The following is a 24,930-nucleotide window of genomic DNA, read 5'->3' on the forward strand; positions in this document are numbered from 1 at the left end:
ATGAGAACCACAAAAATTATTTAGCTTGCAGCTTCTCCACAGTGTGATAAGCAATTTCCAGGCCCCTAAACACACAAATAAATAAATCACCTCTTAAAATACCTCTCTTCCGTGATGTCTTTTAACAATGACCAAATATAGAATATATTCATTATGTGTGGGTACATATGTGTGTGTATATATAGAGAAAAATAAAATAGCTGCAGTACTCGAAAGTTTTTGGTACAAGTTTAGACTATTTTCTGTGCATAATTTATATTGTAAACACTTTTGTAAGGAACTGTGTATTACTTTATGTTTATACATCTTCAGACAGAATGATAAGCCCTACATGCTATTGAGGGGGTGGAAAGCTGAGTGTAATTTGACTCATTCCATACAGTGCTAAGGCTTGAAGATCTATTGCGTCATTCTACAGACTAGGTTTAAAAATAGTTACATTTAGATTTTTACACCTAATGCCTGTAACATAATGCAACCTTAATTAAAGAAAAAAGTATTACTTTAATGATGACAGAAAAGAAGGAACTGAGCTGCTCAAATACTAGTCATGAAAATACAGTGTCCCTTTCTAGAGGCAAAAAAGGCTTTTTAAAAAATTATTATTTTAAAAGAAAAGAGAAGTTTAATTTTTTTTTACCAAAATACATGTAGGGCTTTCTTAACAAATGAATTCATTGACTTGCTAGCCAGGCAGCCTAAAAACCTTTTTAATAAAAAAGGAAAGAATTGCTAAAAGGAGATGCTCATTCTAATTTTAACCAATATTAGTCTTTTGCCATGAAAAAGGGATTTTTTTCCTTCAAATTAAGAATAAAATGCAAGAATGGAAAAAATTGACAAACATAGTGAACATCATCCCCTCTTTTACATGCTCTTTGCCAGCTCAAAACTGCAGAAAGCTACAAGTTTAGCTGTGCTTTCTTGAAGCATGCTTAACACAAACTTCTAACTAAAAAGGGAAGCATCAATTTCTGTTTCACCTTCTCTTCCAAATACACAATGCCATTGTCACATATCAACCACATTACAGGTTTACAAAGAGCAATATTAACACCACCAGTTGAGAATACTTTTTTCCAAATGCAACTAATTATGAAGCAGAGCAGGGTGCAACAGACAACACTACAGACTATTTCATAATCCAGCATGCAAAACTACTGTGTACAGGGCTTGAAATTCACTAGCTTGATAGGCAGTGGGTTAATGTCCAACAGCCCACCAACCTTAGCCTATATTAAAAAATAAAAGTTATTCAAGTTATACAATAGACAGGAAAATATGACCGTGAAAAAGAAAGCCAGAATTTCCAGCAGGAATTTTCCACTAGTAATGTACATTTTATTCTATAGTTTATAATAAAAATTGACAAAACGGTAGTCAAATCCCCAGTACATTTAATTAAGGAACAAGTCTTAATAAATATATATTTTAACATTTAAATAATATCAAGGTTCGGACAAACTTTGGAGCCAGGAAATTCAAACATACAGCTGATCACTTTATCCTCTATTCATATTGCTTTAAAATAACTTTCAAGGTATTGGGAAGAAGCTTAACAATGGTTTTTGAGTACAGTCTTTCAGCATTAACTCAATATCTGGCATTTTATGATTTTCCATACATAAAGGTTTGAAGCAGCTTACATGTAAACCTCATGCTTTGGACTACTCACATGAGTAAATTTATGCACATGTGAACGTTTGCAGGTTTGGGGCTTTAATTTATTAAGAACAGGCATATCCCATGGACTAGTCTATTGCATGTTTCAGAGTAACAGCCGTGTTAGTCTGTATTCGCAAAAAGAAAAGGAGTACTTGTGGCACCTTAGAGACTAACCAATTTATTTGATCATAAGCTTTCGTGAGCTACAGCTCACTTCATCGGATGCATACTGTGGAAAGTGTAGAAGATCTTTTTATATACGCACAAAGCATGAAAAAATACCTCCTCCCACCCCACTCTGCTATAGCCTCATGGTTTAACTCCTTAAAATACCAGAAGTAGCAGTTACTAATTTGCCTTTTTTGGGTTAAAGGACTATTTTTGGAATTATACATGAATTTTAAGAAGTATCTGGAACAATTAAGACTTCTCCTCTAAGACCCACTTATTACAATAAATTTTTTTAAATTTGGTTTAAAAAAATGATTGCCAGACTAGTAATTGGAGTTTCATCCTGAAACTAGTTTTTAAATGCTTGAAAAATGGGGATTTATATTTGAAACTGTGATTAAACCACAAACAAATATGAAAAAAAATCAGAATAGTGCTACAATGGCCATTTCTGACTTTCTGAAAAAGTTTATAAGACCAATCCCTGAAGAATGCCATAGTTAACTGGTAAAAACTTCCACTGGCTTCTAATAAAAAAAAATATTTAGAGAAAACACATTTTTAAACGATTTTAATAATTCAATAAATAATGTAACTGTCCTCATAGTTCTCAAATATTTTATAAAATATGGATGGTTGAGCTATCTGACGAACAATTAATAAATGATTTAGACATTATGGATAAAACTGGTACAAATTGCCCTCTTTTCCAAATATGGTGGTTATCCAGGCTCGTAACTAGCTTGTTAAAATTCCAACCAGTCATTTGTATCGAGTCTAATCCTACTTCTACCAGCTTAATGAACATTTTGCCATTTTCTTCAATAGGAGCTGAATCAATCCCAGTAAATAGAGGTATGTGTCATTTCTGACATGCAACCATACGAATGGAAAAAATATCAAAGGATTACTTTACACCTTAGCACCAGTGGATCCATAATGTTTGTTATATTAATACTGTGAAATACCAGGAAATTCAAATTCCTAGTACCAAACAGACAATGTGATAAAAAGAAGAAGGAAAGGAAAGTCAACTGAATAATACTGTATTAAGTCATTCCTTTCACTTCATGCTTCAATTCCGTTTCCAGGATGAATAGACAAAGGTAAAATCAACAACTCCTTTCTCAAACAACCTGGCACAAATGGATTTAGGCAGAGATGAAACTACAACCTGGCTTGGGAGAAGGCATAGAAAAGAATATTCTACTTTAACCTTTATACCATCACGGCTGGCTGAAAAGGTGAACAGCAAAGATTTTAAGAACATATGAACAGCCATCCTAGGTCAGACCAACAGTTCATCAAGCCCAGTATTCTGTCTTCAGTGACCGGAGCAAAATGCTTCAGAGGGAGTAACAAAACAGAGCAATTTATCAAGTGATCCATCCCGTTGTCCCTTTCCTGCTTCTAGCTGTCAGAGGCTAGGGACATCTTGAGCATGGTCCCTGACCATGCTGGCTAATAGCCACTGATGGACCTATCCTCCGAGAACTTATCTAGTTCTTTTCTGAACCGTTATATTTTTGGTCTTCACAACATCCTGACAATGAGTTCCGCAGGTTGACTGTGCCTTGTGCAAAGAAGCACTTCCTTTTGTTTGTTTCAAACCTGCTGCCTATTAATTTCATCAGGTGACCCCCTGGTTCAAGTTTCGTGAACACGTCCTCATTCATGATTTTATAGACCTCTAACATATTGCCTTCTAGTGGTCTCTTTTCCAAGCTGAGTCTTTTTAATCTCTCCTCATACCCCTAATAATTTTTGCTGTTGCATACCTCTAATCATTTTTGCTGCCCTTCTCTATACCTTTTTCATTTTTAATATATCTTTTTGAGAGGGGGCTACCAGAACTGCACACAGTATTCAAGGTGTGGGCATACCATGGATTTATAGAGAGGTATCATAATATTGTCTACCTTATTATCTAACCCTTTCCTAATGGTTTCCTAACATTGTTAGCTTTTTGGACTGCTGCTGCACACTGAGCACTTTTTCAGAGAACTATCCATAATGACTCAGAGACCTTTTTCTTCCGTGGTAACAGCTAATTTAGACCCCATCGTTTTGTCTGTATAGTTGGGATTGTGTTTTCCAATGTGCATTACTTTGCATTTATCAACACTGTATTTCATTTCTTGCCCAGTCACCCAGTTTTGTGAGATCCCCTCGTAACTCTTCTCAATCTGCGTTTGGTTTAGCCATCTTGAGTAATTCTGCATTGTCTGCAAACTTTGCCACCTCACTCTTTACCTCCTTTTCCAGATCATTTATGGATATGTTGACCAGCACAGTTCCCAGTGCAGATCCTTAAGGGACGCCCACTCCATTCGGAAAACTGACCATTTATTCCTATTCTTTGTGTCCTATCTTTTAACCAGTTACTGATCCATGATATGACCTTCCCTCTTATCCCATGACTGCTTAGTTTGCTTAAGAGTCTTTGGTGAGGGACCCTTTGTCAACATGTATGTTGAACCCATAAAAGAATTCTAATAGATTGGTGAGGCATGATTTCCAATTACAAAAGCCGTGTTGACTCTTCCCCAACATATCATGTGTCTGATAATTTTGTTCTTTACTATAGTTTTAACCAACTTGCCTGGTGCTGAAGTTAGGCTGTAATTACTAGGTTTGCCACTGAAGCCTTTTTTAAAGATCGGCATCACATTAGCTATCAGCCAGTCAGGTGGTATAGAGGTCAATTTAAGCAATAGGTTACATACCACAGTTAGTAGTTCTGCAATTTCATAGTGAGTTCCTTCAGAGCTCTTGACTAAATACCATCTGGTCCTGTGACTTATTACTGTTTACTTTATCAGTTTGTTCCATAGCCTCCTCTACTGATACTTCAGTCTGGGACAGTTCCTCAGATTTGTCACCTAAAAGAATGGCTCAGGTTTGGGAACCTCCCTAGCATCCTCTGCAGAGAAGACTGATGCAAAGAATTTATTTAGCTTCTCCACAATGGCCTTGTCTTCTTTGAAAGCTTCTTCAGCGCCTCGATTGTTCAGTGGCCCTACTGATTGTTTGGCAGGCTTCCTGCTTCTGATGTACTTTTAAATAAAAAAAAAAAGTTTGTTGTTAAGTCTGTGTATCTTTTGCTTCAAATTCTTTTTTGGCCCATCTAATTATACTTTTACACTTGACTTGCCAGAATTTATGTTCCTTTCTATTTTAATATGAGTAAAATTGTTTCAAGGTCCAAAATTATTAACAGCAGACAATAATTACAGGTACAGAAACAAAATGTTTGAAGATATCTTTCATGTACACTTGCTAAGCGATAGAAATCACACGTTAAAGAAAGCTTGGAGCACTCCACTGTTTGAGGGGTCAGAGATACCATCAAGGAACCCAAACTCTAAGCAACTAAGCTAAAGAGGAACTGGTTTTCAATTTGTTTTAAATGTATGTTTATTTGTCACAGAGAAAATAAAGTAATACTCCAATATGGGATGCCAGCCTGAAACATGATAAAGGGGTGACTGTTCAGCAGTTTCTGAAAAGGAGGCCCCTTGAAGGGCAATTTGGCTTCCCGAAATTTATGACATCCAAAATAACTAATCATATTTCAAGTATTTGCTATAACGAACATTCTACAAAACTGTACAAAGTTAAACAAATATTGGGAAGAAATTAGTAATATATTGATGGAGATGAAATACAAATTAGATCAAACTGTACATCCTAAAGGACGATTTGATTTTTAACACTTATGCAAAAGATGGTGTACCACACATTCGCATGCCAAATTGTGCATTACTAGAAATTGGAAAACTGCCAGAACCCCCACACTAAAAGAATATTCTGAAGTTATAATTTTTCATCAAGAGCCATATGATAGAAATAGCCGTAAAAGACTAAACAAAAACTGAGAATCCTGGAATCAGTGTACAAAATTGTGTATCTTTCTCTGCCTTGATGTTTGTCTCTACAAGGTTAATATGAAAAACAGTTTAATTTGTACTTTTCACGTACCTCAAAGAACTTTTTCAAAGTAAATATTTCTAAAATAAATCTATACATTGTTCAAAAACAAAAATAATACTAACAGTTTTGCTGTTCACCTTTAAGAATATTTGATAATCAGGTCAAGGGTCCTGTTTACCTGTATCACATTTATCCTGAACACATTTCTACTGTACTGAGCTAACAGGTACACATGAAGGTTCCAATCCTGCAACTGGATCTGTGTGGATAGATAAGTGAGGGTCTGCAAGGCATAGCTAAGTAAAAGGGGCAGATATGACTGTAGGATCATGGTCCTAGATTTAATTGTTTCTGCATTTATTTCTAAGAGTTGGTAAGGCACAAAATTAGTTTTTAAAACAAAGTTTACACTATTAATGATTTTCTTTACATTTTCAATAGTTTCTGTTATACTGACAACCACTTGGCCTTTAACAGGTTAACTCAGATCTTATATTATTATTATTATTATTATTAGATCTGGATGGATTATCATCACAAAAATAGTTAAGAATTTTACTATAGGTAGCATCACCAGTATAGCACTTCCTGAAGAGCATGCTATAACATTTTATTGAAGTTACTGGAAATATCAATGCAGTCATAATAAATTAACCTACACCCAAATGTGAATAAACTTTCATATTCTACTTAAAACTGTGAAAAATAGGATTTTTAAGGTGTACAGTTTAATATTTTCTCTTCTATCCTGATATACCCCCTATTTCATGCTAAAACTTTTACTGGCAAATACAATGGTCTGAAAGCCCACATACTGGTATTATGGTAGCACAGCTACAGTTCATGTTCTGTCAGCATTTCCATTATAAGCCATGTTTTTCAAGGGTTTGTTTCTTAGCCATAAAAATTCACTCTAGGTTGAAACACTGTGTAGAAATTACCATCTAGAACTCAAAAAACTAAACTAAAAAAAAAAGTATTTCAGTTATCTTTTAATTAGAGAATAGCAAACTTAGAGTTAAAATTAACATTCTAACTTTGATCTTCTGGCCTGAAAGGGCAGACCACCACGAATAAACTAAATACAACACATTCAGTACACATTTTAGCCTATGTCTTGTGCTATTTACCAACTAAACCATGAAAAGCTGCACAAAGTGACAACCTAATCTATTGTCTAAATAGAAATTTAGACACAGTAAAAAATCCTATTAATTTAAATATTAATCTAGAGGCTAGTTTTCATATTTTAACATTTCAGCTGCCTTATATGATTTTGGTTTTAAAATATTTAGGATAATTACATGCCATGGAGTATTATTTGTCAAATACATTGATAAAATAAAGAAATTTGTGTAATGTGATCGTTTTTTTATTTACAGTGGAAGATATTACACACAAGGTTTCAGAGTCATGCAAATTTTACAGTCAAGATACAAATCCCTGAAAGAAGTTTTATAAATGGAAACACTGACACAACCTTCACCATAGTATTGCAAACAGCAACGCTATTTTACATATCTCAGATATTACTTTTTTTAAAAAAAATAGATGTTGATCTGGTTACTACTCTAAGAAGGATTCAAAATTTAAAGAATAAAAAGGCTGTAATGACCGATATTTAAAATTTCAAGCATAAGTCCATACAGTAAATTTGGATAAGAAATAAAACAGAAGGTTTATAAAATTTGGCTTAAAAAAGCATTTTTTCTAGCACTTTGTATTGTCTTAGTTCACCCTGCTTGGAGGACACTAGAAAGTTAATGTAGGAAAGGGAATTTGTCACAGAGGCTGCCTGATAATGTGACATCCCCATCAAGCTCCATTTCAGCAGTTTTTGCCACTCCAGATTTACAGTGCTAAAAGTGAATTCAAGGAATGTTCTTCTATCCACATAAGGAAAGAAATGACTGAACCAATAATCTCTCTTCATCTGAAAATTCCAGCAAACCAAGAAAAAGCCTATAGATCAGGTGGGGAAGTGGTGGTGGTCCAAACCAACCAAAATTTTAGGATCAGAGGACCACTGGGGCTGTACATTTTCATATTAAATAAATCTCTCATTTCCTAAGAGATTTTAATGAGAATTTGCCCTTGTCCTAGCATCTAATGGTCCTGCCAATTTCAAGCCCTGACCGTACATGTATTCTCTAACTGGAATCAGTGGCTACAAAGCGGCCAGCGTATCGTTAGTCACAATACAACAGTAAGGTTGTGAACATACCTGAGCAATGTTCAAGGTCTAGAGCATTGGAGGATGGGCAGGACAAGACAGGACAGAACAAAAATAAAGGAAGAAAAAAAGAAAAGACAAAACAGTGACTATGAGGCCAGCCTCAAGGAATCCCAAGTCAGACCAAGCCCTCCCACTTAAAGGTATAAAAAAATAAAATCAGTGCTCCATTGACTGAATGCTGTAACATGCCAAAGTAACAAGGTACAACAAAGTTCTGGGAACTAATTAAATGAACATTAACAAGAACTTTTTTTAAAAATAAAACTAATTGTCTTTGGTAAGTTATAGTCTGTCAAAGGTATATTTGAGGCTGGCCTTATAGGAAAAAAAAGCAATGCAAAAAAAAAAATCAATATTTTAAATCTCTACTTTTCAATTTAAACACCCTTAAAGCAATATAAAAATGATAGGTACAATATAGAATCCAATTTACCTAATATGATATTAAAAAAAAAAATCACTGTCTGGACCTAAACTGTTTTGCTCAGTTAGCTATAGCAAAGAAAAGAGAAAAGAATAGTGCAGATTCTATGCAGAATTAAATTGTGCAGCACAGTATAGTACAGTACCTGCTTATTCAGACCTAGCATATTGCAGACCATATCCCTGGAATACGGTTGTTCCAGCACATATCTCAACAAAGCAGTCTGTGGCTCAAACAGATCCTTAAAAACAAACAAACAAACAAACATACGCGAACATTGCCTCAAGATTAAATTAAATGTAACAAAATTAAAAATGCATTCTTTTCAATATGTTTATATTTGCAGGTATGTACCATTTGGTGGTGAACTATTTTGTTCTCAAATACCCAAGAGGAAGGTAAGTATCAGCAGAGAGTGTCTTCCTCCTGGTTTTACACTTCTAATTGTGGGGGACCTTCTTCGACAACATGAAGATGGGATACTTTTTGGAAAACATCTTTGAAATGTGGGTAGAGCACCTTCAGGAGACCAACGAGATCCCTCTCAATAAGGGGCTGAGCACACTGCCTCCACAGTGCTCCTGGGGTCTGAGACCAATTTAAAATGTGAAATCAAGTTTCCTGCTCCGTTATGCAAGGCATGAACTACACAGTTCTTTTTTTTCCACATTCCATTTCCTCTGTATCTTCCTCTCTCACACACACACAGACGCAGAACAGGTGCATGCAACACCTACTGCTTCTCAGAACTCAGGGCATCAGTGTGCCAGGCAGTAAAAACATCACATACCACCTGGTGTGTGTATGGTTTGCCATTGCTGTGTCATGTATTTGGAGGATTTTAATCTGTTAGTAAACTACTAAATTCATTAATTTTGAAGTTCTAATTGAAAATGGGATAGCCCAAGTTTTCAAAATTATTGCCCTCTTCCTTTCTCTAATCTACAAATAAATAGTAATTTCATAGATTAAACACACAAAGCTTTCATAACTAAGAGGCTTACACATGCATACCTTATCATATGGCAAGAGTCCTTTCAAAGGGAAACGAAGGGTTGTAGGATCCAGCTTCCATGAGTTACACATGGCGCCAGAGTTATTTACCACAGGAAGAAGACTACAACGTCCTGCACATATTACACAGAATGAGAAAGGATAAATGCTAAGGAAGTTGAGCGGCTATGGCACTTAATCATTAAAGGTCAAGAACCCACCTCGGAAACTACTAACAATACTCCTTTCCACTACATTTATTTAAATCTGTTATCTCCCACCTCAGGAATTGGCTAGCATGAAGCTCCCAATGTTACCAATCATTCCTTTTGCATTAGAAATTTCAACTCATTAGCTAAAGGGCAAACTCAACTATTATGTTTTGCTATAAACTGTTCAGTTTGGACATCCCCAGATATATTAAAATACTTGTAATATGACACTAAAATATACTATTTATCCTCAGAAGTCTTCCTATTCACAGCATATGCCCAGACCATAAAACTTTTATTTGGTCCAGTAAATGTTTATAACTAAAGCAGAGTTGTATTTCAGCCATAATGGTCCATTATGGACCTTTTACTGTAAATGGGTCAAGCCTCTTCGCTGGATGGTCATAGTTCTTTTATTGTCATTACATCCAAAAGCACAAGAGAAGTAATGTAATAATATTCAGTTTGGCTACACTGAGCCTTCAACTTCCCTCAAACAAAATGAAATTAAAGGATAACTATTTTCCCCCATTCACCCTATTAAAGTACAGTAACTCCTCGCTTAAAGTTGTAATTATGTTCCTGAAAAATACTTCTTTAAGCGAAACGATGTTAAGCAAATCCAATTTCCCCATAAGAATTAATGTAAATGGAGGGGGTTTGGTTCTAGGGAAAAATTTTTTCACCAGACAAAAGACTCTCTCTCTGTATATGTGTGTGTAGTATTATATCTATACATACACACACACACACAGTATAAGTTTTAAACAAAGAATGTAATACTGTACACAGCAATGATGATTGTGAAGCTTGGTTGAGGTGGTGAAGTCAGAGGGTGGAAGAGGGTGGGATATTTCCCAGGGAATGCCTTACTGCTGAATGATGAACTAGCACTCAGCTAAGCCCTCAAGGATTAACACATTGCTGTTAATGTAGCCTTACACTCTACAAGGCAGCATGAATGGAGGGAGGGGAGACAGCATGGCAGAGAGAGACAGAGACACCATGTGAGTATGAGACACAGAGAGAGACTTGCACTGCCCCTTTCAGTACGCTGACTCCACTCTAAGTACATTGCCTTTTTAAGTAGATCAGCAAGTTGAGACAGCAGCTGCTGACAGCGAGCTCCCTCCGTCCTGAGCCCTGTGGTGTCCCCCGCTGCTCTGTGGAGATGGGGGGCAGGAGCGGGGGGAAGGAGACACCCTGACATTAGCACCCCCTTCCTCCCTCTCCCCCCCGCACAGCAAGCAGGAGGCTTCTAGGAGCAGCTCCAAGGCAGAGGGCAGGAGCAGCACATGGCAGTGGGAAGAGGGACAGCTGAACTGCCCGGTAATTGATAGCCTGCTGGGCGGCTGCCGCACAGGGAACTTAGGGGAGCTGATGAGGGGCTGCCAGTCCACCCTGGTTCCAAGCCCCCACCAGCTATCTCCAACGGGCTGCTCTTTCTGCAATCAGTGGACAAAGCAGGCGGCTGCCAAACAACATTGTAAGGGAGCACTGTACAACTTTAAACGAGCATGTTCTCTAATTGATCAGCAACGAAACAACGTTAACCGGGGCGACGTTAAGTGAGGAGTTATTGTAGATGGTTAGTCCACCCACTCTGGTTTCCTGCCTTCTGCAGTAGTTATAACACTATACTGTACCAGCTGGATTACTATACACAGGACTGAGAGTCACATGAATAAATCTTTTCCATGTGTTTGGTAAAATATACTTAAGAGTGTGTTCATACTCTTGCAAAAACAAATAAACAAAAAAAAAAAAATCAAGGAACTCAGTGGTTTACAGCTGACATTACATCCTTAATCCCACTATGTTGCTTTTGTGTATTAAAGAAATCAACTGGAGATAATGGAAGCTCTCAGAATTTTAGCTCCTGTACAGAGACGAATGAAATAACAGCAGTAAATACAGGAGTTACTTTTCTTAAGATGTACAGGAAAAAAAGCATCCCTCTTCTTCTAAAAGAGCAAAAATAGTATTAAACAGGACTGAAATACCCTAATCAAACTTTTGCAGATTTCTTGAGAAAAGTAAAACTGAATGAAAGAGCCTTTTTTTATGGAGACTAAAGGTTCACATAAATTAGGGAATTCGGCAATGGTGCAAATCCCTAGTCTAGATGTTGATTCAGAAAATGTCCATTAAGTCTGACACATAGCATACCTATGACACATAGTGCAAAGGTAATTAAATATAGGCACACCCTTAAATTCATAGGCCAGGTTAAAACCACAGAAAGGACAATATCACTTTGTGCAGAGGGGCAAGTGAAAAGAAGCAATTTTCCACTTTCTATCTGTGCTTAAAGCAGTATTTTTAATCTGGTTAATCCAAATAAATCTTCAAACTTTTTAAAAATTGAGGCAGGATAAAAAAAGTCATTGATAGGTATTACATAAATGCTACCCACTCAAGCATTTTGCACGGATTAACATATAAAGCTAAACCCAAATTAGCTAGGCCTACTGGCTAAAAATTCAATTCACTCATGCTTTCTTACCACAAATGGAATTTATTCTTGCGGTGGGTCTGAAGGTATCCACAAAGTCTGATACTAAGTTACCTAGCAACTGAAAGAAGATTATTAATACTAAATTATTTACATTAACACAATATTCAATTTAAAACAAGACATTAAATCAGGTAAGCTACTTGAAGGATATATGCTCTTTTTGGCAGAAATCAGAGCAAATCGAAATAGCTACTTTTCATATGTACAACATTCTTGCAATGTACATTATTTCGTGCTTTTCATGTCAGGTTTAAAATTCTATTTAGCAATAGAACACCATTTTCTTCTCCTGAGCAATTCCTCAAAGGCACTTAACTTACCACTTCTTGGATGAAATCCTGGCCCCAGTGAAATCAGTGGGAGTTTCACCCCTTATCTCCTCTAATCAAAGAAACATGCCCCTTTCTGTGCAAGCAAAACCAGAGATCTGGTTCTTCAAAAGAACCAAAAGGACAAGGGAAACGTGTACTGAATGGAAGTGAAGGCTGTTTTCATTATTTAAGAATGCCAAATAATTCCGTAATGGTGAATATCAGGCCACAAAACTGGCCATACTGGAAAATTAAAGCTATTTGCTTATCTTCCGAGTCATATGGAGAGTGTGAATAAAGCTGGTAGGCACAGGAAGAATTTCAACCTAGTCTCAAATGCTAAAATTCAAGAACATAACATTCAGATGCACATCTAAAGCAATATGGCCAAAGTTTGTGTGTCATTTTTGTTGTTGTTTTTAAAGAGGTGCCTAATTTAAGTCCATATTTAGGCACTTAAGTAAGTTGCCTAGTTTTACAAATTTTAAATCAATGTGACCTGCTGAGCACTCAACGATTTTGAAAGTTAGGCACTTATGCTCAGATCATGCCATTAACTCCATGCAAGCACAGGGATCTGCCAGCAAATCAACTGCAGGATAGGGGCCTCATTTAGTGCTCAAACAGAGACTAAGTGTATATTTGCAAGTGCTACAGAAGCACAGCTGCAGCTATGCCGCTGTAGCGCAGACAAATACTACAGCGATGGCAGGGTTTTTTCTGTTATTCCAGTAAATTCACCCCTTGAGAGATGACAGCTAGGTTGATGGAAGAATTCTTCTGTTGACCTTGCTGCACCTACAGTGTGGGTTAGGTTGACCAAACTATATTGCACAGGACATGAAATTTTTCACAGCCCTGAGTGATGTAGTTAGGTCAACCTAAATTTTAGATATAGACAAGGCATTAGGCATCCTTTTTTTTTTTTTTAAAATCACACCCAATATTTTGTATGGAGAGAATGGGGAGCATATCACTTTATAAAATATAATGAATAAACCCTTACCCAATGAGGAAGCTTTCCCTCAGGGTACAGTTTTCTTATCTCTGTAACTGCGAAGTAGGCAGGTAATAAACAAGCATTTCTTTCCAAAATATAGGCTACAACCTAGAAATAAGTAAAATTTAAAAATGTAAGGCAATTTGGACAATTACCATAAACAAATTATTTCAAAATATTTAAACTACAATGAGCTCTAGAAGCTAGACATATAAGATTTGAAGGGACATTAAGTTACTTTTCTAAACTGTGACTTGTGTTAACTAGTATCACATTAGATTATAATGAAATTGTAATGAAATTGTATTTTGTTTTTCACCATTTATGCTGTTTGCTTTTTACATTTTACTCAGTTGGAACAATGAAAGAAGAGTGGTGAGATTCAATTTCTGGTTCTAATGCGCTAGCACAACATTGCAATATCTGGTTGCAACAATGGAAAATATTTAAATCCAAACTGTTTTTCTTTTTTTTTGGTTTAATGAAAATATTAATACTGATTTCATAAAGCTTATTTAGCATCCCTTTAAGGCTGAGATTCTAAACGGACTTTACTATGCCCAGGTGGGAGAGGTAAACCACCTTGTGTCTCTAATATCCTGGGATCGACATGGTTACATCACTGCATTCTACTATACCCGGGCATTTCAGGAGCTCAGATAGCCTGGAAATGGCAATGTTGTAGATCAGTGGTTTTCAACCTTTTTTCATTTGTGAACCCTGAAAAAATTTCCAATGGAGGCGCAGACCCCTTTGGAAATCTTAGACGTAGTCTGTAGACCCCCAGGGGTCACGGACCTCAGGTAGAAAACCACTGTTGTAGATAATACGAGAAGGCTCACCATTAGATGACCCTGAAATACACTAGCACAAGAGCCAGTAGAAAACACATCATCAGCTTTAGCTATTCATTTATATCAGATCTAAAAGGCTCCAAAGAGATCCACTTTAGAATACTGTGAAAATCCATGACAAAAGATCGAGACCAACTCTTTCATTGTGACATCATATAACATTTTAGAGTTACCTCTCTTGCTGCTAAGAGCTGCTGTACAACAGCTGAGCTCACTGTGTTAGGAATAGTTAGGATTTTCTCCAGGATCACCTTCAACAGATCTCGCACACCCTGAGAGAAAATCATATAGAAATTAACGTTCACAAAAATTCTCAATTTCTAGCAGCCAAAGTGTATCAGAAGACAGCTCTGAAAATATTACGGGTAAGGTTCAGTGCTTTGCTTCTAAGAGTCACAGTACAGAACCCACTGCCCGGGTTCCAGCCTGAGCCTGGAAGTCATCACAGCAATGAAACTGTCCCGCACCCCAAGCCTCGCGAGTCTGAATCAGCTGGCATGGGCCAGCGAAGGGTTTTTCTTTGCTGTGTAGACATACCCCAAGAGGCAGATTTACGAATGTCTTCCTCAGTGCCTGCACTGACAAAATCTTCCCACACCAGATACAGTGCTTCTTTTAGGTGCCTTTTACACCTACAGATTGCTGCTCAGTCTGACCCTTTACACAGCATAGAGATGTGGGTAAGGATATTACCCTAAATGCTTTTATAATAATACTTTTCCAGGAAAACAATTGTTGAAATTGCATTAGGAATATTATTTAGTTTAGAATTGAAAATGGAAAGTAAGCTGACTCTGTGACCATGACTGGGAAGTGAGGTGTACATCAGAAAATATTAATTAAGATGTGGTCCGCACTAGGAAAACAAGTTAAGAATATCTGGTTTAATTGATGACGAAATACTAAACTGACAGAGACAGGTTCAACACTTTCTCTGGAACACCAGAAAGACGCACTGTAAACTTATAAAAAACACCAGAGTTTCCAAACTTTCTTAGGAAAAGTACCTTGTAGTCTACACCTCCAATTATTTTCCGGACCAGTTTAAATGTTAATGCCCACAGCTGTGTCCTTTCCCATTCAAGGGTGTCCGAGTTTATTAGAGATTCACACACCATTCTAGGAAAAAAAGAACACAACAGTGAGTGATGTATAAAAATAAGAAGATGATTTCCAATGAACACTAGTTTTAAGGAATCTTTTTTAACTAGTCTACAATACTACAACTTACGCATATTGCATTTCGTGCTTCACGCACACTCGACATACCTGGGTGGCAACAGACCAGTCTCGACTGCCATTGCTAAACAGTCATACAAGAAAGAAATTCTTTTAGGACTGTGCTGGCTGTGGATGAATCTTACAATCCACTGGACACATTGTTCATGAGATTCCTAGAAAACAGTGGAGGGGAAAAGAAACTACTTACTATGGCAATGTAAGTAACTTCTTCTTAAAACCACAAATTGCTACACTATGAGAAAAAGGAATAAATGAGAGATAATAACTTCTGGGTATTTAATCTGTCAAAGATTGCTTCTTTAACATCCACTTTTATCTTATTTCAAGAAATTTCCCCAAGCAGTGACATACAAAGTTATATCCCAACAGCCTATGTGAAGAGAAACAAAGAAAGTATATTGCTGGTCTGACTACAGAGTTGAAATGAAGACTTCATATATCCAGTATGTAATTAAATTAAACCATTAATTTGCCAATATTAACATTTTATAATAGGAGGATATACCAAAGTAAGGAATGATACTTGAGAACAGGAACAATTAATCAGATTACTTTGAAATAGAGTGGAATAGGCTGCCGAACACAGGATGCATCAACAGAGATTTGAGTGAATTTTTGCAGTGCATAAAGTAAACAGAGAAGTTCAATGATTGCTTTAGAAAACCCTATGCATAATGCATTTCTTTCTACCTATATCAAAGACCCATGTGTTGCAAGAATGGTCGAGTCATGGGATAGTAATATTTTATGCATAAATGTTTTTCGTGAAATATATCCCTCCTTTCATTCAAGCCCCTCCTTCAGAACCTCTTCAACCACAACAGCTATAAGAAATTACCCCATTTACCCCAGAAATGACCCTGTACTTTTGATATTTATATTTATAAAAGGAGTTACTCTTTACTACTATACCATGTTATGCACCAGCCTTTGCCAAGTAATCATGTAATTCCACTGATGTCATCAATATCCTTCCTGTCTAAGATCACCATAGTGTTTTGTTATTTCCCTACAACTTTTCTTTCCCACATCTGAAATTAGACTGTGAGCTGTCTGGGACAGGAATCATGCCTTAGCTATGTATCTAGTACACTATCAGGTGCTGTAAAATATAGCTACATTAGCAATACTGAAATGCTTACCTGGGAAAGACTGCTCCAGAACTGTCTAAAAGCTCCCAGGCAGCTGATCAATTTGGTTCTCTCATCTTCAGGAGTGTCCATAAACATGCTATTGCAAATAAGAACACTAGTTATCTGCAATGTGTTCTTGAAAGGTAGCACAATTAAAATAGCAGATATAGAAGACAGTCACAATGAATCACATGCCACAAATAAATTGTCATTACACTCACCCAGGGAAAGCCTCCTCTATAACTTCTGTTTTCTGTAAGAGAAAGAGACTGAAGTTCAACTCTTGGTGATTAATGGCAAAATGATCTACATATCCTCTTACATGATATACTAAAAAAGACTGTTCAGAAAGGAGAAAAGTGAGATTATTTCCATCCCTCTAATAATTTTTGTTGCCCTTGTATGGTCCTTTCACACTTCTTTTATATTTAGATAGGGTGTCTAGTGCTGAACGCAATATTCAAGATGATGGCACCACATCAATGTATACATATAATGACATTAAATATTTTAAGTATTATTTTCTACTGGTAATAGGATGTGAAGGAATAGAGGGTGCCTTTGACAGTCCTTTTCACCTGCAAGTCCTTGCATTGCCTGCTTACAGCAGCTTATAGCTTTTCCAAGTACCTGCAAAGAATTGACTTTCCTACGTTCTTGACAGAAACTAAAGTCAGTTTCACAGCTAGGAGTCCGGGGGCACCTTAAAGACTAACAGTAACAGATTGTTAGTCTTTAAGGTGCCCCCGGACTCCTCCTTGTTTTTGTGGATACAGACTAACATGGCTACCCTTCTGATACTTAGGGCTTGTCTACACTTACATTTTATAGTGCTCTAACTTGCTGGCTCAGGGGTGTGAAAAATCACCCCCCCTGAGCACAGCAAGTCTGAGCATTTTAAAGAGCCAGTGTAGACAGGCATGAGACGCAGGGAGCCACACTCCCAGGGCTCAGAGCTAATCCCCTGATGGAGGTGGATTACCAGGAGTGCTGGGAGAGCTCTCTCCCAGCACTCATGCGTGACCACACTCATTCCCACAGCAGCACTTTGAAGTTTCCAGTGTAGACATACCCTGTTTCACAGCTATCCACAGAGTAATGAAAGTTACAAATAGCAGCACTGAAAGCAACTATTTGTTAATTTCTCTAGTGGTCAGCAAAGCCATGAATACAATAGAACCATTGGAAGCGTCTGTCCTAACATTCAGACACAGTATTTGATCAGTTCACATTATCAGATGATCTTCACAACCATAAGCCCAAAACAATTTTGCAGACAAAAGCAAGCTTCTCAGAAAAAATATTTCAAGTTTGTTAATGATGTTCTTTTGTCGCTTCAGGGCGGATATAAAAAGATATTTAAATTAGAGCTGTCAATTAATAGCAGTTAACTCACGCGATTAACTCGAAAAAATTAATCGTAATTAATCACAGTTTTAATTGCACTGTTAAACAATAGAATACCAATTGAAATTTATTACATTTTTTGGATGTTTTTCTGTATTGTCAAATATATTGATTTCAATTACAACACAGAATACAAAGTGTACAGTGCTCACTTTTTATTATTTTTTATTACAAACAATTGCTCTGCAAAAATGATAAAGAAATAGTATTTTTCAATTCACCTCATAACAAGTATTATAGAGTAATCTCTTTATCCTGAAAGTGCAAATTACATATGCAGATTTTTTTTTTGGTTAACTGCACTCAAAAACAAAACAATGTAAAAATTTAGAGCCTACAATCCACTCAGTCTTATTTCTTGTTCAGCCAATCACTAAGACAAACAAGTTAGTTTACATCTGAGGGAAATAATGCTGCCAGCTTCTTATTTACAATATCACCTGAAAGTGAGAACAGACGTTCGCATGGCACTTTTGTAGCCGGCATTGCAAGGTATTTACATGCCAGATATGTTAACCATTTGTATGAACCTTCATGCTTCGGCCGCAATTCTAGAGTACATGCTTCCATGCTGATTACGCTCGTTAAAAAAATAATGCATTAATTACATTTGTGACTGAACTCCTTGGGGGAGAATTGTATGTCTCCTGCTCTGTTTTACCTGCATTCTGCCATATATTCATGTTACAGCTGTCTCGGATGATGACCCAGCACATGCTGTTCATTTTAAAAACACTTTAACTGCAGATTTGACAGAACTCAAAGAAGGTACCAATGTGAGATTTCTAAAGATAGCTACAGCACTCGATCCAAGGTTTAAAAATCTAAGTGCCTTCCACAATCTGAGAGGGATGAGGTGTGGAGAATGTTTTCAGAAGTCTTAAAAGAGCAAAACTCCAATGTGGAAACTACAGAACCCGAACCACCGAAAAAGAAAATCAACCTTCTGCTGGCTGCATCTGATTCAGATGATGAAAATGAACATGCATTGGTCCGCATCGCTTTGGATCGTTTGGAGCAGAACCCATCATCAGCATGGATGCATGTCCTCTGGAATGGTAGTCGAAGCATGAAGGGACATATGTATCTTTATGCATCTGGCACATAAATATCTTGTAACATGGACTTCAACAGTGCCATGTGAACACCTGCTCTCATTTTCAGGTGACATTGTAAACACACTGGTTTCAGAGTAACAGCCGTGTTAGTCTGTATTCACAAAAAGAAAAGGAGTACTTGTGGCACCTTAGAGACTAAGCAATTTGAGCATAAGCTTTCGTGAGCTACAGATCACTTCATCGGATGCATACTGTGGAAAATACAGAAGATGTTTGTTTTTATACACACAAACCATGAAAAAATGGGTGTTTATCACTACAAAAGGTTTTCTCTCCCCCTACCCCACTCTCCTGCTGGTAATAGCTTATGTAAAGTGATCACTCTCCTTACAATGTGTATGATAATCAAGATGGGCCATTTCCAGCACAAGTCCAGGGTTTAACAAGAACGTCTGAGAAGGGGGGTGGGGGGGGAGGCTCAGAGGCTCATTCACCTGCACATCTACCAATGTGATATATGCCATCATGTGCCAGCAATGCCCCTCTGCCATGTACATTGGTCAAACTGGACAGTCTCTACGTAAAAGAATAAATGGACACAAATCAGATGTCAAGAATTATAACCTTCATAAACCAGTCGGAGAACACTTCAATCTCTCTGGTCACGCAATTACAGACATGAAAGTTGCGATATTACAACAGAAAAACTTCCAATCCAGACTCCAGTGAGAGACTGCTGAATTGGAATTCATTTGCAAATTGGATACAATTAACTTAGGCTTGAATAGAGACCGGGAGTGGCTAAGTCATTATGCAAGGTAACCTATTTCCCCTTGTTTTCCTAACCTGCCCCCACCCTTTCTCAGACGTTCTTGTTAAACCCTGGACTTGTGCTGGAAATGGCCCACCTTGATTATCATACACATTGTAAAGAGAGTGATCACTTTACGTAAGCTATTACCAGCAGGAGAGTGGGGTGGGGGGAGAGAAAACCTTTTGTAGTGATAAACACCCATTTTTTCATGATTTGTGTGTATGAAAACAAACATCTTCTGTATTTTCCACAGTATGCATCTGATGAAGTGAGCTGTAGCTCACGAAACCTTATGCTCAAATAAATTGGTTAGTCTCTAAGGCACCACAAGTACTCCTTTTCTTTTTGTAAACACACTGGCACCATTATCTCCTGCAAATGTAAACAAGCTTGTCTGTCTGAGCAGTTGGTTGAACAAGAAGTAGGACTGAGTGGACTTGCAGGCTCTAAAGTTTTACATTGTTTTATTTTTGAATGCAGTTATTTTTTGTACATAACTCTACATTTGTAAAATCAATTTTCATGATAAAGAGATTGCGCCACAGTACTTGTACTAGGTGAACTGAACAATACGATTTCTTTTGATTTTTTTACAGTGCCAAATATTTCTAATAAATAAATATAAAAAGTGAGAACTGTATACTTTGAATTCTGTGTTGTAATTGAAATCAATATATTTGAAAATGTAGAAAATATCCAAAAATATCTACATAAATGGTATTGCATTATTGTTTAACAGTGCAATTAATAGCTATTAATTTTTTTAATCATGCAATTAGTAGTGATTAATTTTTTTAACTGCTTGACAGCCCTAATTTAAATACATTTTTCTGTTAAAAAATAAGCAACGGCCTCCTCCCTAAGCCGTAATGGGGGTGGGGGAGAGGAAAGGAGCAGCGGCCTGGCCCCTCCCTACTGTTCCTGGATGCACCGCCTTGGCATTGGTTGCTGAGACCAGTACCTACCAGCACTAGTTGGTGCTGTACGGCTTCTGGAGACACACAATGCGGGAACCCATCTTCCAGGTTTCGGGCTTCGGCCCTGGGGTGGTGGGCCGGCAGGATTTTGGGCTGTGACTCCAGAGCTTCAGGCTCTGGCCCCGGGGCTCTGGCCTCCAGCTCCGGCCATGGGGCTTCGGGCACTGGTCTCCGGCTTTGTCCGCTGGGCTTCATGGCTCAAACCCCCTCCCCCCCCCATGTCTCCCTCGCAACTCCCATCTCTCCCCCAGTCCTCCTGGCCTCCACTGCCTCCCCCCTATCCCAGGCTTAATTTGTCCCAGGACTTGCTGTGAAAAGTGATATTAACAAGCAACTATCATTTTTCACAGAAGCAGACTTACTAACAAAAAAGGCATCCAAAAGAGCAAAAGGAACAACCAACACAAGACAAGAAGATGGAAAACACTTTATTTGGGTTTCTATTCTGTTTAGGTCCAGTAAAGAATAGAGAGAACTTTATATTATTTTTATTATTGAATCTGAAAAAAACCCCTACATTAAATATGTTACGATGATTTGGATATGTATAGGTACATATTTATTTGTTTTGCCTGAAGTTAATTAAGTATTTTCGGAAAACATGTCAGACTGGCCACCAGCAAGAGTTTGTTGTGAAAACGACTACTTTAAGACCTACATATCCAGGCCTTATCCAAGTTTTGTTGCTTCTGCTTAAGTTTCAGTCTTTTCTGTCCAACTGCCAGATCTCTCGTTGAGGCCCTTGTCATCCCAGGCATTGACTACTGTAACCCAACCTCGCTGACTTTGATACCTGCCACATCACATTCCTTAAGTCCACTAAAAATACTGGGATTGTCTTCCTGGCTTCAACCACATCTCCCTACTCGTTGTACTCTACTGGCTCCCCTCTCCTCCACCGTATCAAACACAAACTCCTCAGTTTTGCTTTTCAGGTGTTTTTATCATTTAGTTCTGTGCTACTCAGCTCGACAACTGAATGACCCATCAACCCTGTCTTTGCTCTGCCAAGGATGCCTGCCTTGATCACCCCCTTCTCTTTCAAGTATTTCCATGATTTCTCCCAAGTCATCCCCCTATTCTTGAAAAAAACAAACAAACAAACAAAAAAAAAACCCTTCCCATCAGAATTGTCAAAGCCACCATCTGTCCTCCGTTTAAATCCTTCCTTAAAACCAGCTTCTGCCGTATCTACCAACCACCACAATCTAGCTTCGGTTAGGCCAAGTAGCGAGCTGGGACTTACGTTCTTCCACCAAACTGCTTCATTGCTGCCTCGTTCTTTCAACCCCTCATGAGCGGGACACACCCGCTCTTTACTACCGTAACATCACCACACAGGGGCCCGTACTGCCCCCCGGCCCCCGCTGCGGGGACAGCATCAGCAAGGGCCACAAGGCAAGCATGGATCACTCCCCAATTTGTAAAAAAGTCTCGGGCCAAACCCCCCCTCCAGCGCCTCACATCCCACAGACCCTGCAACACCCAGACCCGCCGCCCAACGCCCCAGAGGCCCCCGCAGTCCCCTAGGCCCCCTGGGGGGCGGCCCGGCTCGGTGACTCACCACCACCTCCTCGAAGATGCTCTGCAGCTGGGTCTCCATCGGCACCATTGGGATCGCCATGGCCCCGCCCCGGGGGCTCAGCCCCAGACTCCCGGCGGGTGGCGGCACCGAAGCGGGACCAGCTCCTGCTCCCCCGCCCGGGGTGGCCGGGCCGAGGAACCGGGCGGCGGCGGTTTCTGGGTCCGGCGGCGGCGGCAGGCGCGTCCCTGAACCCGTCCCCGCCAGGAAGCAGCTCCCCGGGCCGAGCAGTTCCGCGCTGAGGCCGTCCCCAGCCTGCCGGCTCTCGCCCTTCCCCGGCCTGTGGCCGCCCCCAGCGGTACGCGCAGGACCGAGGCCGTCCCCCGTGTGCGCCGCGGAGACAAACCGCTCCGTGCACAGACCACGAACACAAGCCGCGCCCCGGCCTCTGGCTTTGGGTGTATGGCGGGGACCAGGCGTCTCGCGCCTCGCTCAGGCCCGGCCGGGCCCTGGGGCGGCCTCAGGCAGAGGCGTCTCCCCGGCCCCGCGGAGCTCATCCAGCAAGTCCCGCTGGTGCGCAGTGGCGCAGGCCGCGGCCAGGCAGCCTCCCAGAACCCAGGGGCTTGTTGAGTGACAGGAGAGAACACATCGCAAAGCACCCGCAAGCGTTCGGGGCACAGGCAGGGCCACTGGACGCTGAGCCCCGCCACTCTGTGGTAAGGGCCCTGGGCAAAATTTCTTCCTGGGCCCCCCTACTCCTGGGGACGGGGGTCAGGCTGCTCCCCTTAACTTTCTGTTGGCACAAAACCGAACCCTCGAGCCTCGCCACTTCCTCGAGGCCTGGTTTTGTTTGGGTTTTGTTGAAAAAAAGAAAGCCCTGAAAACTAGGCAGTTTATGTTTTGGGGGCTTCCAGTTTTGCCCTGAAAAATGTAGAGAAAAGTTTTTTTTTTTTAAAAAGAAAGGTTTCAGCTATTTCTGGATAATGGGTTTCAGAGTAGCAGCCCTGTTAGTCTGTATCCGCAAAAAGAAAAGGAATACTTGTGGCACCTTAGAGACTAACCAATTTATTCGAGCATAAGCTTTCGTGAGCTATGCATCTGATGAAGTGAGCTGTAGCTCATGAAAGCTTATGCTCAAATAAATTGGTTAGTCTCTAGGGTGCCACAAGTACTCCTGTTCTTTTTTCTCTGGATAATGGTGACCGCATCAGATGACAGGCTCAGTACTCAATGAGTCCACTTGCTACTCTTGTCAGGAATCACAGTCTGCAGCAGAGCTAGTCTCCAAGCTACCTCATCAGTACAACTAAAGCAGATTGACTGATTGGCCATGCCATCCGATTGGCTGCAGGGGCCAACAGGCCAAGTCTTAAACCCTCAGCAGCTTACTGGAGGGATAAATGCTTACATCCACCACTGTGATTGCTCCTGTGTTACCTTGTTCATACTGCTCCTGCCTTGGACCTTCCCCTGTCATGAACCACTCCTGGCTCTCTCCCCTGCTCATTCCAGTTCCTGACACCTGGCTTGACCTGTGGCTCTGGCTTCTCATTCTGAGGCTTGGTTCCAGACGCCTGCTCTGAACCCTAGGCATGATACCTGCTCTGACCATTAGGCTAGACTACTTTCATCCTGGTCACCTGACAGAAAATTAATGCAAATAAAACATAACTAAAAGCAACAACCACAAAATAATATAGCCAGTTAATAAGATACATAAATGGAGATGCCTAGGCTGGAGGGCAGAGGAGACAACCTGAATCCCCGAACAGAGGAGAGGATTATTGTGCCTCTTAGACTCCCAACTGTGAGGAAGGTTGGTCCAATGATTAGAGTGATAGCCTGGGATGGGCCCACTGTAGCCGGAGGCAAACTAAGCAGCTGCCTAGGGCAGCAGATTTCTGGGAGAAGCTCTTTGTCATCGTGGAACCACAGACCTATTTATGGGGATGTGAATTGCAGAGTGCTCTAATGTGTAGTGCTCTAACTGCCCATGTAGACCCTGCTGGTGCAAACTAAGAGTTTGGGTTGGTGTAATCTGGACTGCATTAACACACACTAGGCACCTTTTAGTTCACATCAGCAAGGTTTACACGGGGCAATGAGAACACTACACATTAGAATGCTCTGCAGTTCTTACCCCTCTAGGCTAGTCTGTAGTGCCATGTGAACAAGCCTTATGTCTGATAACACAGAGGTTCCCAGCTGTGGCGAGGGAGAGAGGCTTCTGATTGTTATGGAATAACTGAGGAGACAAAGCACCAGCTTACAGATTTGATCTGGATGCCCCTCCATCATGACGGGGACAGCAGGGCCAAATTTGAGTGGGTGGCATTGTGACCTGGAATGCTCAAGAGTGGGGTGTGTCTTTGTAGTGGAGGCTCCCAGTGCAAAAGGGGTGTATGACATTTCCTGGGGGTACCCAGCATTGTGAAGCACCTCACTACCACCTGTCCTTAG

The 24,930-nt window shown here is 39.6% G+C and overlaps 1 protein-coding gene across 5 annotated transcripts in view; it reads right to left on the reverse strand.

Moving 5' to 3' along the window:
• The window catches only part of MED23 (mediator complex subunit 23), a 54,631-nt gene extending 31,609 nt beyond the window's left edge, over positions 1–23,022 (reverse strand). The window contains exons 1-11 of one of the 5 annotated variants that reach the window (XM_073337327.2): positions 22,513–23,020; positions 16,914–16,945; positions 16,702–16,789; positions 15,587–15,711; positions 15,325–15,436; positions 14,491–14,589; positions 13,470–13,571; positions 12,141–12,210; positions 9,444–9,556; positions 8,575–8,670; positions 7,994–8,011 (exon numbers count right to left, since the gene is read on the reverse strand). In XM_073337327.2, coding sequence (XP_073193428.1) covers positions 7,994–8,011; positions 8,575–8,670; positions 9,444–9,556; positions 12,141–12,210; positions 13,470–13,571; positions 14,491–14,589; positions 15,325–15,436; positions 15,587–15,711; positions 16,702–16,789; positions 16,914–16,945; positions 22,513–22,572 — 915 coding nt within the window. In that variant the 5' untranslated portion in view covers positions 22,573–23,020. Of the gene's footprint in view, positions 1–7,993; positions 8,012–8,574; positions 8,671–9,443; positions 9,557–12,140; positions 12,211–13,469; positions 13,572–14,490; positions 14,590–15,324; positions 15,437–15,548; positions 15,712–16,701; positions 16,790–16,913; positions 16,946–22,512 lie in introns of those variants that run through there. The other 4 variants (XM_073337324.2, XM_073337328.2, XM_073337325.2 and 1 more) reach the window with 4 other exon arrangements.
• Positions 23,023–24,930: the final 1,908 nt, after the last annotated feature.

Source organism: Lepidochelys kempii, chromosome 3, assembly GCF_965140285.1.
Source record: "Lepidochelys kempii isolate rLepKem1 chromosome 3, rLepKem1.hap1, whole genome shotgun sequence".
NCBI lineage: Eukaryota > Metazoa > Chordata > Testudines > Cheloniidae > Lepidochelys > Lepidochelys kempii.